This window comes from Strongylocentrotus purpuratus, unplaced genomic scaffold (genome assembly GCF_000002235.5).
Source record: "Strongylocentrotus purpuratus isolate Spur 01 unplaced genomic scaffold, Spur_5.0 spur5_scaffold_19, whole genome shotgun sequence".
NCBI classification, from domain to species: domain Eukaryota; kingdom Metazoa; phylum Echinodermata; class Echinoidea; order Camarodonta; family Strongylocentrotidae; genus Strongylocentrotus; species Strongylocentrotus purpuratus.
The window spans coordinates 29,688,924-29,705,330 of record NW_022145604.1 but is presented as its reverse complement, the minus strand read 5'-3'; the positions used below and the strand labels follow the sequence as shown (position 1 = coordinate 29,705,330).

At 39.2% G+C, this 16,407-nt stretch overlaps 1 protein-coding gene across 1 annotated transcript; it reads left to right on the top strand.

Moving 5' to 3' along the window:
* The first annotated feature begins 8,341 nt into the window (after positions 1-8,341).
* On the top strand, positions 8,342-15,984 carry LOC582813 (betaine--homocysteine S-methyltransferase 1). The gene is made up of 7 exons (XM_782751.5): positions 8,342-8,699; positions 10,449-10,639; positions 12,434-12,628; positions 13,500-13,611; positions 14,166-14,359; positions 15,116-15,194; positions 15,629-15,984. Exons 1-7 carry the CDS (start codon positions 8,684-8,686, stop codon positions 15,925-15,927), a joined length of 1,086 nt encoding a protein of 361 aa, XP_787844.4. The 5' UTR covers positions 8,342-8,683; the 3' UTR covers positions 15,928-15,984.
* Positions 15,985-16,407: the final 423 nt, after the last annotated feature.

The following is a 16,407-nucleotide window of genomic DNA, read 5'->3' as shown; positions in this document are numbered from 1 at the left end:
CCGTCCAGAGGATTTTTTTATGTTGGGGACCGGGGTAAAATGCAATAAATTATTGCAAATTTATTGCATTTTCTGTTTTTTTTTTTAAATCTATGGAAACTGCCCCCTACCCTAGCCCCCGCTGCGTACAGTCATGGTTCAGTGACAAAGCAATGGCCTCGTAACTATGAGGCCCCAGGTTCAAAACCGTGTCGATGCGCTATATTAGTGCCCTAGCTTTTGTGGGGCATTAATCCTCATTACTGTCATTTATGACTTAAGGGTGTAGATCCCCTAGTTGATAAGCATAGTAGCATACACATGCTTTTATAGCAGTCACGCAAAACACACATTGGCAAATTATTATTCAATAAAATCTGAGAATGTATACTATTATCTAGATCTATTATTTTCTAAATTATTTTTAAAATAATTCCATAAATTGGGGAAAAACAAAAATATTCCAACTATATGAGCGACAGTGTATCTTTAAACAAGCAAAAGGACCCATGTGGGGGGGGGGGTCACACGTGACCTCCTTTTTGCGAAATCTTTTAAATTAACAATCAAACACAATGATAAAGATTTATCTTTCAGGATAGAAAAATTGAAGCTTTTTGTCTGACTTGCATTTATTGGAATAACTCGTTATTGTTTGATTTCGAAGTACCAATAGTCTCGTAACCATTGTTAAGCAAAAAAATATGCTTTATAATTTCAGAGCCCCTCCCTCCTTTTTTGTTTTTAATAGATTCATATACATGTTAACAGTTTTAGGTAGTATAATTTCCATTAATATCCATTTTGCACGTTTGAAATCAAATCCAAGAGGCGGATGCAAGATTCCTTAAACAGAGTAGGTGAGCATTTGTCTCTAAAATCGCCAAGAAAAGAAAACAAAAATCGGTATTTTACTCATTTCACCATAGTTTGTTCTTCGCAAGTTCTTACCGCTGTGCCCCCTTTCTCCCCTCCCCTCCCCTCTCTCTCTCTCTCTCTCTCTCTCTCTCTCTCTCTCTCTCTCTCCACAGGTGTACATGCCCAGTCATGTCACGAAAGACTTGATGATGCGTCAACGAGATTCTTTCGACTCCGATGTCGAAGAAGTCTTCTTAGCAATGACTCGATGATCGCGTCTGAGCGCGACCTAGCACCGTGGATTCCAAAAGGGTGTGGAATAAGAAACAGAAGACAGCACGAAATTTGCAGCGTTCTCGGTAAATACAGAACCAAATATGTCGGATAAATCAACAGATTTACCCATTTAAGAGCTGGATGTATAGCAATCAATTTACTTGAAATGAAATATTGATTTCAGAGAGAAGTACTTCTTTAAGTGCCGGATCCAGAATTTCCTGTACGGGGATAGTGGTGCACTTTTCAGAAAACATTCTGAAAAAACTAAATAAAGAGTTATGATCACATGTTACTTACCGTCTTCACAATAAAACAAATCTAATCCAGGTGCCATTGGGGCATAAAATGGCTGCCGGGAACCATTAAAGGGAGTATTTCTTGTTTTGCCCTCATTTTGCCAATATCTTTCCTGTCATTTCATTTTTGTTTTTAATAACGATTTGTTTTCTTCAGCGACGGAGAAACCGCAATCATATGAAACTCAACCATCTACAGTGCCCCCAACAGCATCAACGCCACCTTTAGATGACAGAGACTGTCAAGGTTCTCTTGCTCGGAGCGGTAACTTCACAGGTAATCAAAGTCATGTGTTTTATGGGCATGTCAAAGGCGTATCTAGGTATGGACATCAGGAGGGACAAGCGAGGAAACAATGGAGGGATGGATAGCACCCCCGACCCCAAAATATTTTTGGGGAAGAAAAAAAGGGGGAGGGAACTGGTGGATCGGGAGTTTTAAATACTAAGACAATGATTAATGTGCGGGAAATCTGTCACGATGGACATCCCCCCCCCCCCCCCCGTGCCCCTCTTTCAAATAGTGAACGTTTGGGTGATTTATACGTTTCCACGTATTGTGTTTTATTATGGCATAATAAGTACGATATAATTCCCTTAGCGCTTTACATTATGAACTTGGAGGACATAAACATAATACAGAACAAATGCTTTGTTTGTTCTTTGTAGAGCATTAATATAACAGTGATTGATTGATTGATTGATTGAGCGAATGGGTGATATTCTCGATTCATTATCATGCCATTTCTTTAGGTGATATTCATCTCCGGACTACGCAATGTAATATTGGAAGGTTCCCTTTTGACCAATTGCCGCCTGTCCCAGCTGATAAATCCATGAATTTGAGTATTCGGGTTTCTACTCGGTCGGTAGGGACTACCGTTATCGCGCTGGCAGAACGATCTACATACCACACGATTCGCAGAGCAAATGAACCACTCTACAACATATGTAAGATGATCAAAATGATTCATATAAAATGTATCATTATTTAATTATGAATCATACAAAATGAATGATACTAAAGCAACCAAATATTTTGAGACTTCGATCGAGTGTGTCAGTCTCGGGTGTTGCATTACGTAATCCTGTCATCGCATATTGATGGGATTTTTGAACACGGACACGATATAAAAAAAATGAAAACGATACCACCTGTTTCCCTAGTGATGGTTGTCCGAATTTGATAGAAATGAGGGAAGGGCACCAACATTATCCTACCCCACCTATTCCAACGCCTATGTGTGAGTTGTTAGATACAAAGTTCAATCGATGAAGGTAGGTCATTTTGTAAGTTCTGTATATTTACCGCCGAAATGTTAATTTCTTATGATTTACAGGCATCTACCGTCTACAGTCAAAAGCATTGGCGTAGGTGATGGGGGGGGGGGCATAGGATCCTCAATCGAATGGCGAAAATCCCCAGGAAAATCGAAATATAGCGGGAATATGAAGGAATGAAGACGCTGCGACACCTCCCATACCCTCCCTTAACCAATGGCCCTCTTGATTTTCGTTTCATCCATCGAGTAAAGCCTGTCTCGCTGCCACCCCCCCCCCCCCCCATTATGCCAGTTCCCGTATAGCGGTGGAATCGTTTATGGACCTGTTGGTTATTGACTTGAAAAGACTCAACTGTGCCCCCTGCCCCTCTGTTTATACATATCTGGATACACCGATGTTTGTTTAATGCTTGTTTTATCTGTTTTTGTTTTGTTCTCGTAGATATAGGAGGAGCTGCTCATCATTTTATTTGTCGGTGTAAGGCTGGATGCTGTGTAGCTTCGAAACGCAACCCATCTTATGGACTGGGTAGCAACAGAACGCTGTCAATCCTCGTCACGTACGAGCAGGGAGCTTTCAAGGTGTTCGAAGATCATGACCTAACCCCGCTCATGACATACACCGATCCTCACCCGCTCACTATTCGTCATGTTGCAATTTGTAATCACGCTACAGAGGGAAGATTTGTTATTCATATCTGTGATTCGTATTAACTCACGTACAGTGAATCCGATCGCAAAGGCTTTCGAAGAAAATCAACCTAAGGCACATTCAATAGCCTTGGCCATCACCTATTGAAATGTGCGAATATTACAAAGATTTGTTTTCCTTCTCAACCTCTTTCGAGGTATTTATTGGCACTAACTTATGTATATACAATTTGTTTAAACAATCATAATTTTACAGCAACCATTAATAACAAAATTTGAACTTCACCTTCTTTTCCAAATGTATAGTTACTAACACTTTGTAGATATGATTTCACCATTATATAAAAATCAACGCATAACGAATTTGCGTTTTTTTTTAAACCTTTTAATGTACATTTTGTATAATTTCGATAAACTGTCTTCTGTGCGATGTTGCAAATAAGATTTAACATATCGTAAGTTACAATGTTACATCGTCCACTTTATAGCCTATCACTGGAAGTTCTTCAGTTATATATATATATATTTGTCTTGCAAAGGTGACATAAAAGCCTTTGAAGGATTTCCAAAATGTTCGTACGAGCTTACAGTGTATTGCTGTCATTAAGAACACCATAAACTATGGTTCCGAAATTTTTAATTAAATTGCTAATCCTGTTATCTCTTGATTATGAAAAACAATTTCCAATTGAAATAGTCTGGTAGTGACAAAACATTAGACCACAATGATATCGTTGACGATTGTGAGAAACCCATGCACTCAATATTGAATATACCTTTTTAGTAGTTATAGAACCAAGAGATATATCATCTCCTGTTTTAAGTGTAATTTAATCATCTTCCTTTCGTTAGCAATTAATGGTATTTTTTTCTAGATCTCATCTTATTAAAAAAAAAATAGCCTAATCAGAACATGATTTCCTTAGGCAATGTTATTGGGGGGAATTCTTTGCTATCGTCTCTTTAGTTCTTAAAGAACGAAACCAAATTTCCTCGAGTTATACTCATTAGATACGCACAACTAAATTTGTTTACATCACTAAAAGGAATCCTTTTTATCTTTTATTATGATATCCCATTTGATCATCGAAGTAGAACGATAAAACCAGCAGAATCAGAATCGATTTGCGCACAGGGGTATGATATATTCATCAAAACAATGAATTGCCATTCGTTTGTGAATCGAGTTGCTTTCATTTGATTCGTTGTTGTCTTATTATGGACTCTTCTCTCAATATAAGGTTGAATAATGAATAGAAACATCATGAATATCATATCATCATCATCATTTATATTTGTTTCGATATATCTTTGAATGTTGAATGTGGAAGTGTTTATTTTACCTGACTGCTAAGAAAGCATAAGTTCTTGTAAGTTAGCAACCTGACGGCCGACGGCTTTAGGTCCTCTCCAAGGGATCTGGTAATGAGGATTAATGCCTTACCAAAGGGCACTAGCGCATCGACTTGGTTTCGATCCCGGGTCACCGGATCACGAGACCACTGCTCTACCGACTGAGCTATCGCGCCTCCTTATTTTACCTTTATTTATTTAGTAGTTTATATACGTAACTATTTACTTGTGAATGTGCTTAACATGATTACATTATTTATCACTTCTGTGCCCAGACTTCTCATTTAAAATCCTTCATAATGACTTAGGGGCCGGTTTATACTAATCATATGCAGTGCGACCCACAAAAAAACGAAACCGAGAATTATCGATGTTTTATCATACCTTAATCACAATCATAATTTTAATAAATGACACATATTTGTAATGCTTAGATCCTCCTCTTTCATTTGATGCAACTCATATGATGCATTTTCACGCATGAGTGATTAAAAGCAATTTGAAGGAAGGAAACCAAAAAGTCATTTGGCGGACGATATCTGAATTTCGAAGAAAAATTAACATTTCTAGAAAGTTCAGTTTCTGCTCTTTCATATAACACCTCAATCAGAAAAATAAGGAAGGAATAACAAAGTTCTGTTTGTGTAAAGTGATGCTTGCATTTCCATAATTTGATTAAACGAATTCGTTTTCACTGGCTGCCTGCCGTAGCAACAAACGGAATTGATAAAAGACTTAACTCCGTTTCGTTGACGATCAGACATAGACGAAAGACTTCAATTCAGATACCGCCCGCCAAATGACTTTTTTGTTTCCTTTTTTTCAAATTGCTTTTAATCACTCATGCGTGAAATATGCATCATATGAGTTCAATCAAATGAAAGAGGAGAATCTCAGCTTTACAAATATGTGTCATTCATTGATTGTAATTGTGATTAAGTTATGATAAAACAACGATAAATCTCGGTTTCGTTTTTTCTGGGTCGCACTGTATATTAAAGGCACACTGTCCTACTTGTAGCTACTTGCTCCCTCTACATAGAAAACTTCCGCAATCGGTGCCTGTTGGTCCCCCATGATCCTCTTTTTCTTATGTTAAATGAGAGCTGAGTTAATGAGATAGCCACCTGTCACAGTGACCTCGCTGGCTCGCTATTTGGTCTTATCCCTTCTGGCTAAAGTAGTAAAGCCTCCCTTTAAAGTCGTAACCCTCATCTTCATAATGATTGTAACTCAGTTTCCAAGACTTCCTTGTAAACTAAATCGGCCCAGCATAGCTGACTGGGTGTCACTATGGATGTAATAACGATTATAACAATGACTATAATAATAATGACTTGAATTTGAATTTATTAACAACATAACAATGTTACAAATGTATTCAAGTGGGTTACAAAATAACAACAATTAAAAGTTGATATCGTATACATATCCATACATGAGTTACAAAGAAAAAGAAAATATCCATAGTAGAACCATATGTACAACATTCATCATATCATGTCATATCAAACATGTGAATTAGCCATAACTTAATAATACGTAGAGATTTGGTTGGCTTCCTTACAGATACAGAAAAGTGTTGCTGTAATTGAAATTCACAGAGTTAACTGATTTAAATAAAGGATATTTTAAACTTAAAAACTTAAAATGTTGTTAAAGTGAGAACCAAAAGTTAGCACGAGTGCTAGTCTGGATTGGTTCTCCAAGTTTCTAAAACTGTATGCAAAGTCATATTATGTATTCACACTCAAAAAATTAAACAGCAACATTTATTTGACTTAATAGCATATTATTTGATCCTTATGATTCATCTCTGCTGAAGAGTTTAATCAGAAATTTTTACGAAATGATGATCTTATATTTATGGGCAAATTATTCCACAGCTTTGCTCCAATTAAAGAAATTGAGAAAGTCCCATGTGTCGTACTACAGGAAATAGTAGCATTAAATGTTCTCTCCCTCTTGTTCTATACATGTGATTCATTATTAAAATCAAAGTAGTCCATTAACGAATGTGGTAAATGTCCTTTCTGCAGGTCATATACAAATGCTGATACTGAATGCCCCCGGGGTAATTGTTCTTGGTTGACCTGGTGGATGGGGGGGGGGGGGGGGGGGAGGGAATTGTCCTAGAGGGTAATTTCAGGGGTGTGGGGTAATTGTCCTACGGGGTTATTTGTCCGGGGGGGGGGGGTAATTGTCCGGGGGTATTTGTCCAGGGGGTAATTGTCGGGGGATTTTTCCAGGGGGGGGGGGTAACTTTCCTTATACGTGTGTGTGTGTGTGTGTGTGTGTGTGTGTGCGTGTGTGTGTGTGTGTGTGTATGAGGGAAGGGTACTTTTAATAGTCTTCATTTCTCTTCGTTACTTTCTAACGGGTATAAAATATTTCTCTTGTGAACAACTTCACTTTGCTAGTCATAGCTAAACCATGAATTGTATACCATTATACAAAAGTATACAAAACAAAGTTTGGAAGTATCTTTAACATTCTCAGTTTGTACGCTCATTCTACTTTGAACATTTTTTGGTGACCTAACAAGATCGGAAAGGGAAAGGAGAGCAACGGAAGAAAAGAAGGTAAAAGGAAATAAGATAAGAGAGAGAGAGGAAATGGGAGAGAGAGAAAGTAAAAAAGAACATGAAACTTTAACTTAACACCTACAGATTACACGGCCGATGGTTTGCTCGACTAACTAAATAAAATGATAGAGGATGTGTGAATTTTAAGGCGAAAATTACAATTGTTATTGCTTGTGACATCTGAAAGGTTCTAAATTTTTAAAAACTCGAGAGCGTTTTAGAGCTCTGCCCCCTTGCTTCCCCCGGCAGGGGGTAACCCCCTATCACACCCCGAATAACAGGAGTTCATATTTTGCAGTATAAAGATTGTATTCTACCGATTTCCTCGGTCAATTAAGCTTATCGTTTTGTAAAGTTGCAATGCGACCGATCTGTTTTTAATTTTGGGAGATGGCCCTCTAATACTTTCAGGGAAAGGCGTCCCTCACCACCCCTTTAATTTCTCAGCATACAATATGTCCTATTGGTAGTTTACATTGTCTGGCACTTGTAAAACACAAGTTTAGAGAATCTTTACCTTTGTAATATCTTCTACAATATTTAAAGGTTTAAATACTAGTATGCGAAGGAGGGAAAAAAGATCAATTTCGGATGGTGAAACTTAATGCATTTCAAAGCACCTAAGAACTTAATTATGTGCTAAAATATATAAGTACAATATAAATAAACTTATATCTTTTGCATTTTTAAGACTTCCGGGGGAGGGAGGAACACTCCCCCAGAAAAATCCCGGTGAGGGGGGGGGGGGGTTAACGCCCCTGTCCCCGGGATCGCAGTAATTAGTAATAAGTAAATAATGTTTTTTGCTCAAGGGTGGGGGGGGGTGGATGTTGAGGAAAAAAAAGGATTCTTCACTCCCCACCCCCGTTGGGCCCCCCCCCCAAAGGAGTTAGTGTTAACCACACCCCCCCCCCCCACCTATTCGCCGGCTTGTTGATAAGAAATCCTCGATACGTCCTTGCAGACAGGAATGATGCAATGCAAACTGAGCTGGACCCTGGGCTATTATCTAAACATACAGCTTGAAGGGGATGGTTGGCACGGCCCCCCACCGGGAGGTAATGTTCGGTCACTCATCATTATCACCCCATACTAGGCCAGAATCTTGCCTGTTCTAATATTTTATAAAAACTGCAAGCCACCGAAGCTAATAGTGATATCAACGAGGCGTACGTCCATTTAATTCGCCGGGCGTGCGCGGGAGGAGATCAATTTGGCCAGATTCTGGACTAAAACCACTCCGGCTAGTTGACATCAGGAAATTATCCAGCGGCGTTATATTTTTCTAAAGTATAACTTAACTAGAAACCTAACTCGATCAGAAGACGTCGTCTGTTCCTTGAAATACATTACAGGCAAGCGAAAGAAACTGGAGAAGGGGATATCAAAAGGCAAGAAAATGGCACCAGCAAAAGGTAAGAAAGGTACCTTGGCATGTATGTATTTGTTAAAAGAATAAAAACATCATTATAGTCTAGATCTAGCCTCTATCTATGTAGCATTACCCCCCCCCCCCCCCCCAGGCCTAATTCCTCACAAATTTCGAAGCTGTTGAGTGTCATAACATCAATAAATACCTCGTCCTCAAGACCTAAAGGATCATCCAAATCAAGCGAACCTTGGATTTTGTCCATGTTTGTGAGTCACAACTCCCTTTCCTTTTTGTTTAAGCGTTGCTGAAAACACTTTAAAACTCTCGTCGAATTGGAAAAATTTTCATGCTTAATTAATGATGTCGAGTTGTCGGCATTGTTAGAATTGAGGAAATGACGTTGAAGTCCGAATCTAATAGTTAACATTGGCCCCTATCTGGATCTACGTTGTCCAGCTCCGAATTTGGAAGTTTTGTTTACGCTATCGAGGTCTGTGTTGATAACTTGCAGGTAGCCTAGATCTAGACCTAAATAATCTTCGAATATTTTTATGGAGGATTTCACGTACCCTTTTGGTGTTCTTGCTGTCAGCAGAATTAATCAAGTCTTGCAATTGATCATCATCAAGAAGTTGAAATCTAGGAAGAGTTTCTTCAGCCATGTTTGCCTTGTTTGTAAACTATAAGTAGAATCTAGGCCGGATTTAGTAGTACGATCGACGCCTTCGGTCGTCTTATTAAAAGATCTAAATATTAAGCGACCAATTTGCACACACACAATGTTTTGTACCCGCGATCGCTCTAACCAGATTTTAACACGTGAACCAATGGGTATTTCAGCTAGATTGAACTTTTTTCCGGTAACTGGAATTTTGCCGGGATTTTACTGATTTACTCTAGAACTATTACATAGGTTTGGCATTTTTCGTTTATTTACGGGAATGGCTAAAATCACGACTGCAATTTCGACCTATCAGATGGCTGGATTTCTTAAGTGAGGTATATAATTCTCTTTAGTAACTCCTTGGTTTGAACCCACGATTTATTTTGTTTTGGATAGCGATATTTTCAATCATACGGTATTGCATGAAACTGAATTCCGATCCCTTTCTTCTCCTACTCTACTATGACTAATATATATCGGTCTCTCACAGTGCCTCCACCCCTCCCTCTATCTCATCTCCCCTCCCTCTCTCTCCCTTTTCTCTCTCGTTCCTCTCCCCCTCTCTCTCTTATTTTCTTCTTTCTCTCCCCTTTCTCTACCCTCTGTTTATATATACCCTCCTCCTCTCTCTCTCTCTCTCTCTCTCTCTCTCACTGACCCCACCCCTACCCCTCTCCCTTTCTCTTCTTTAGTCTCGTCATCATTGAACATGCGCTCTAGTTTCCTGGTACCCCCCCCCCCCTCCACCCCTTGAATTGAAATTCCAATTTTAACCAGTTTTGAATTTTTGAATTTTAACCAACTTGAAAATAATTAGACTCTACACTTACGAATGAGTCCTGATCACCTCTAAATGATTCATAGATAAAGTTGAGTTCTAGTCATGCGATTGCATTGTGAAAGAAATGCTGTGGAATCGATCACAAAAATAGTAAATTCTTTATATTTCACTGAATTGATTTGCTTTTATTGGATCTTTCTCTCTCTCTCTCTTTCTCTCTCTCTCTCCCTGTCTCCCTGTCTCTCTGTCTCTCTCTTTCTTTCTCTCTCTCTCTCTCTGTCTCCCTGTCTCTCTGTCTCTCTCTTTCTTTCTCTCTCTGTCTCTCTATGTCTGTTTTTTCCAAACAGGACTACTTGAACGTCTTAATGATGGAGAAACCATCCTCTGTGCGGAGGGATATGTGATGGGCTTTGAGCGACAGGGCTACATCAAGTCTGGCCCATTTGTACCGGAAGTCGTCATAGATCACCCGGAACTAGTTCGTCAGATGTACCGTGATTTCGTGCACGCAGGGAGTGACGTAGTCCCGGCTTTAACGGTAAAATAATGAGATCCAAGTTAGACCATGGAGCTTTGATTTTGATCAAACCTCCCAGGGTAGGCTGGTGTAGTCTTGGTACTAATAACTTGCGCCCTATTGCTTCCATTGAGCATTCTAGACAATTCAACGAGGCCCATTTGAACTAAACAAAGCATAAAACAAGATAAAATTACCAGAACAAGGAGAAAAAGAAGAAGGAAAAAAAAACAGAGAAACAAACAACTCAAACAAACAATCAAACCAAGAAACAAGAAACTCACACAAACAAACAAAAAAATGTTTAGACTGGTTCTTAAGATTGTTTTTTTTTTAAAGAACACCCTTTTTAACAAATTTCAGGATTATCCAGGATACACATTTTACCTGAAAGTTATGAAAGCGATTATATTAGCATATAAGCATTATATTAGCATATAAGCATAACAATAAAAGTAATGGGGCTCTTTAGAAGTCTTGAATTTTCTAGCTTTGACTGTTGTCATATGGCATTAAAAACTACCCGAAACTGAGCATGACTTGGTCTCAGATTTATGCCAACAACAAAAAAACATGTTTAGCGTTCTGCCTTTTTGAAAAATAGGAAGGAGGAGGCCCTTTTCTTTTCTTTTTTTTCTTTTCGAAATGGCCTCTCAAAATGGCCGCTCGGTTTATTTTCCCTGACAGCCGGGTTATTTTTTAAGATGTCCGCCGGCATTATTTTTTTTTTTTTTTAAATCAGAAATAAATAATTTTAGCAATATTTTCATGTTTTTCATGTATATATTTTTGTAATCGCCTTACACCAAACTTTGGCATTCTTCGACAGCTCACTACGTCTAAATGCGTACATGTTATCATTACTGGTGAATCTCGAAGACAAATAAATTGAGGTCGCGTTTGTAGAAAGAAAGGATTAAATGACAAACGATCATTTGCACATCATCTGATGTAAATAAGACACCTATGTAAATATTGTATACAAAGCTATGTAATATGTTTGATCAGGGCCGTAACTAGGATTTTATATGAGGTGGACCCTTTCGAGGTAGGGCAAACGTTGGCATTTTTCTGTCTGAAAATCAAGCTTTAGATAACATTTTGAACACCAAAATCAGTGTTTTATCTTTTTTGGTAATACCTTCTTGTCGCTATAGTGGGGGAAGCGGGTGAAGGGGTGTGCTCATATTATCATTAATACCATCATAATTGTCACTAGTTTAGGTATAACATAACTCCTGCTATCTTAATTTAGATTATTTTAAGAGATGCGCAGGCTCTGCCTTTGGTTTGTTAGCAATCCTCAATGCATTCGCTGTGTATTCAGATATGATTGTATAACTACATTACACATGTACTTGAAAGTCTTTTATCTTGATTGTCTTCTCCCTGTATATGGATATTGCTTTTGTTAAACGGATAATTGAGTCCTTCACAGTGCATGGTTACTACTCTTATTCTTATTTATGACACATCTAGTGCTCTTTTAGAACTTAAAATTGCTATGGAGGTACTTTTAAACCCCAAAATGTGTGAAATTTAGCCAATACGATCAAACCAATTCAGCTCCAGCTTCAAAAAATTGTATGTTGTTCCAACTATGACACTCAATTTTTCATTATCTTACAACAAAATTAGTTTGTGTAGCACCCATTGCAACAAAACTCAACTATCCCTTTAAGCGCTTTGAGAACTCGCTCTGAGTTAGATCGCACTATACAGTAATGTTATGTTACTATTATTATGATTATTCTTATCATCAAAGTACCACTATGGGTATTGTATCTCCTATTTTCTTTTATCGCATCTGCCCAGTATTATGCCTCTCGTAAGAAGCTATCTGATGTCGATCGAGAAGACAAGCTCGAGTTGACCAATCGTCTAGCGCTGAAGATGGCTCGTGAGGTGGCCGATGAGACAGAGACTCTGATGTGTGGTGACATCTCCAACACAGGAGATTGGGATCCGGACGATGAGGGCAGCAAGGAGGCTGTCAGAGTGATGTTTAAGGTATCAACGTGAGAGCCAGAAAGGTGTTAACTCGTATATCCTTCAATGGGATCCGGGCTAACTTGTTTTTGTCAGTTTACCCTACCTCAACCATAACCCTAACCCTAACCCTAACCCTAACCCTAACCCTAAACCTAACCCTTAACCTGCAAAAACTTACCGTTTTTGCAGCGGGCCGATATGTATCCGGGTCCGAGTTAGCCCGACTCCCCTTCAAGGTTAGGTAGGCTGGTGAATTGTTTGGTCTACAACCAGTTGGTCTACTACCCAATTAGTCTATTCCCATATGGTCTACACCCAGCCCGTCTACTATCCATAATGTCTAATAATCATTTGGTGAATAATGTTATTTATGATTAAATGATTATTAGACAATATGGATAGTAGACAAAATGGGCATTAGACCGACTAGAAATTAGACCAAATGAGCAATATAACAAATGGTAAATAGACTTATTGAAGATTATACCAAATGGAAATTAGAAAAATTACTATTAGCCTAAATGGTTAATAGACCAAATGATAAGTAAACGGAATGATTGTTAGACCATGTGGATAGTAGACTGGCTTGGTGTTAGACCATATGGGAATAGACCGATTGGGTATTATACAAACCATTTATAGACGAAACAGCAATAAACTGTAGGGCCTACTTTGGCTCTCAACTGACAACAAACGCCATTTCCACCGAAGTAAGAGCTGCATTGCATAGGGTCAGGGGTCAATTCTCCCAACACTTGGACTCCAAAGGGGACAAAGGCTTATCTATGTTTGTAAGAAATATTGTATTGTATTTTTTGACTTTGCATAGTTTTATGAAAGTGGTGAATGGATTCAATTCAAAGTTCATTTAATTTTTACCATGTTGCAGGAGCAAGTGGAATGGGCCGTAGAGGAGGGAGCGGACTACATCATAGCAGAGACATTTAGTATCTTCGGTGAAGCCATGATGGCCTTAGAGTGTATCAAAGAATATGGAAAAGGTAATTTGTCTTAGGCCTACATGTCATTTCCGCCCTAATACTGCGACGTAATGCAGTGAAAATTGCAAAGATTTTGGTGTAGTTGTAAAGTTACTTTTTCATCCTCCCTCCGTCTCCCTCTCATACATTGTATTTAACTTTAAAATGCCGTAAATACTATCAATCAAACAACCAAGCATCCCATTAATCAATAAATCGGTCATTGAGTCAATCAGTCAATCAATCGTACATTCAATCAGATCAAATTTCTCTTCAGGTCTACCGGCAAGTGTGACAGTCATACCACTGTTTTTGGAGAATACAGGTAGCATTTAGTCAATCAAACAATCAACCAATCGACCAACCAATCAACTCATGAATCGATCAATGATATCAATCAATCAACCGACCAATCAATCCATCAGTCTATCAATCAATCAACCCAATCAATCAATCAACCAGCCGACCAATTAATCAATCAATCAAACAGTCAACCAACTAAGTAATCAATCAATTAATCAAACAAACAACTAACCAACCATTCAATAAATCATAATGTTGTTTTCTCTCTGCAGGCCTCCCAGCGGTAGTGACCATTTCACCAAGGTATATGGGGAATGGACGAGTAGAACTCGTAGACGATGTGGAGATGATAGACGGTCTCAGGCAACTAGAAGCGGCCGGAGCTGCCGTGGTGGGCTTCAACTGTGCCTATGGTCCCGCCACAATGATCGATCTTCTTGAAAAGGCATCCAAAGTTGGGTTAAAGGTAAGGCTTCAGTTAAAGTGACTCGATAATATTGCCTCAGATTCTAAAACAAAATTCTGGATTAAGCTCATGCTGCAATCATAATTATAAACCGTTAGGTCATTCAGGAATCCCATGACTTTTATAAGCTGATCGCCTGACTGCTTATCAAGATATTTATGATTGGTAATCGCAATTTCACTCCTAACGGTTTTCATAACACTACAGTCTATTGGGAAAAATGAGTATGGTAAAACCGGTCACTCAAAGATTTTTACTATTTTGAGGCACTTCATGATCATTTTGAAGCGCAATTGTTTTAGGGCTTCAATATTACACCATAATATTACAGACACTTATTACACGTAGGGTCATGCATCTCAAATTTAAAAAAATTAAACGATGCCTTTAAAGGGGAAGTCCGCCCTGACATTAAGTTGGTTTCACTAGAAGCAGAAAAATGAGAGAAACAGGTCAGTGAAAGTTTGAAAAAAACAGAATAAAGATACAAAAGCTATTTATTGTTGAATATGTGATCAATCAAACCCAAATTGGCACCTCTGTGACGAATCTTGCGAGCTTCCCTCCCATTTGCCCTCGGGATATGGGAGTGGAGGGGGACAGCCCCCCCCCCCCCCCCCCAAAAAAAAAAAAAAAAACCTGTTCTGCCTGTGCGGTTTAATCTTGTGCGGAGGAGGATGGGAAGCTAAGCCTATGCCACTGAACAGTACAGAAGAGAGGCATTTTGAAATACAATTACTATTTTTCGTACCCTAGATCCCGATCGCTGCATTACCCGTGGTGTACCGAACTGAGATGTACGAAAACTGGTTTCAGCTCAAAGATGCGAAGACAGGTAAATGAGAGATTTAATTCAGGAACGTCGCTTGAGGAACAGGGTATGATGGTAGGGTTACATCATGGAAGTAGGTACACCCAGTGGCGGTTCTAGGGGGTATCGCAAGGCGTATGTAGAAAATATACGCAAGAACACCTATGTGCCCCACCCCTAAAACCGTACCAAAGTGCGTGTGTGTGTATTATTATTCTCGAACCGCTCCTGTGTACATCCTTAGTAAAAGTTATGTCGGTAATTGGAATTTTGTATACAGCTGTCGACAACTATTATTCGTGTAGTTGCATGACATTGTTTTTTCGTTTGTTTTTTCCTTCATAATTCGTTCCTTGGAATATCAAGCTTTCGGCCACACGTTTGTTGTAAAACCTTCTAAACATACTCTTTCCATCCATTTACATGTTGTTTTTTTTTTGTTCTTGTGCGTCTGACAGAAAAACTAACCTACCCAACCGATATCGACTGCAACCAATGCAACCGATCCGATATCAAGGACTTCACCAAAAAGTGCATTGACCTGGGCATACAATACATGGGGCTGTGCTGCGGGAATGCCCCTCACTTCACCCGAACCATGGCCGAAACTCTGGGCAGGAAACCCCGGGCTTCCCGCTACTCTCCCGATATGTCGCTGAGTGTAGTCTTCGGGACAAGTGACAAGATTAGGAGGAATTCGTCGAAGCTCTACTCGAGAGGAACATCAAAGTTGGAGAATAACAATGCGTGTCAATGATCTCCCCCTCAATCAAAACTCTTCTACTCTCCCCCTCCCCACTTCCTTCCTAACTCTTCTCTCTCTCTCTCTCTCTCTCTCTCTCTCCCTCTCTCGTGCCCTTTCTCTCTCTCTCCTTCTCTCTCATGGAACAGTATGCGGGATAAATTAATAATAATACTACTATTGATGTGTATCAGTGTCAATGATGCCCCTACTACCGAATATATCATACCCCTCCCCGGTCCTCCCCAACATCCCCCTCCCCTTCTCTCTCTCTCTCTCTCTCTCTCTCTCTCTTTCTCTCTCTCTCAGAACCTTTTTTGAGGGGGTGTAGAATAACTTTTGCGAGACCATTAATGAAGAGGACTGCCATTCAAAACTTCATCAGTGGAATGGGCCCAAAAGGAGGCTTCAAAGGCTTTGCAGCCCCCCCCCCCCCTCAATGAGTTTGAAAATACCTCCACCTCGTAAAATCTTCTTAACTCGGTGTATTTTGAT

Bases quoted from the DNA above. Each gene is read 5' to 3' on its own strand.
- LOC582813 (XM_782751.5), top strand. The intron at 12,629-13,499 runs GTATCAACGTGA...ACCATGTTGCAG, and splicing joins CTGTCAGAGTGATGTTTAAG to GAGCAAGTGGAATGGGCCGT. The intron at 13,612-14,165 runs GTAATTTGTCTT...TTCTCTCTGCAG, and splicing joins TATCAAAGAATATGGAAAAG to GCCTCCCAGCGGTAGTGACC.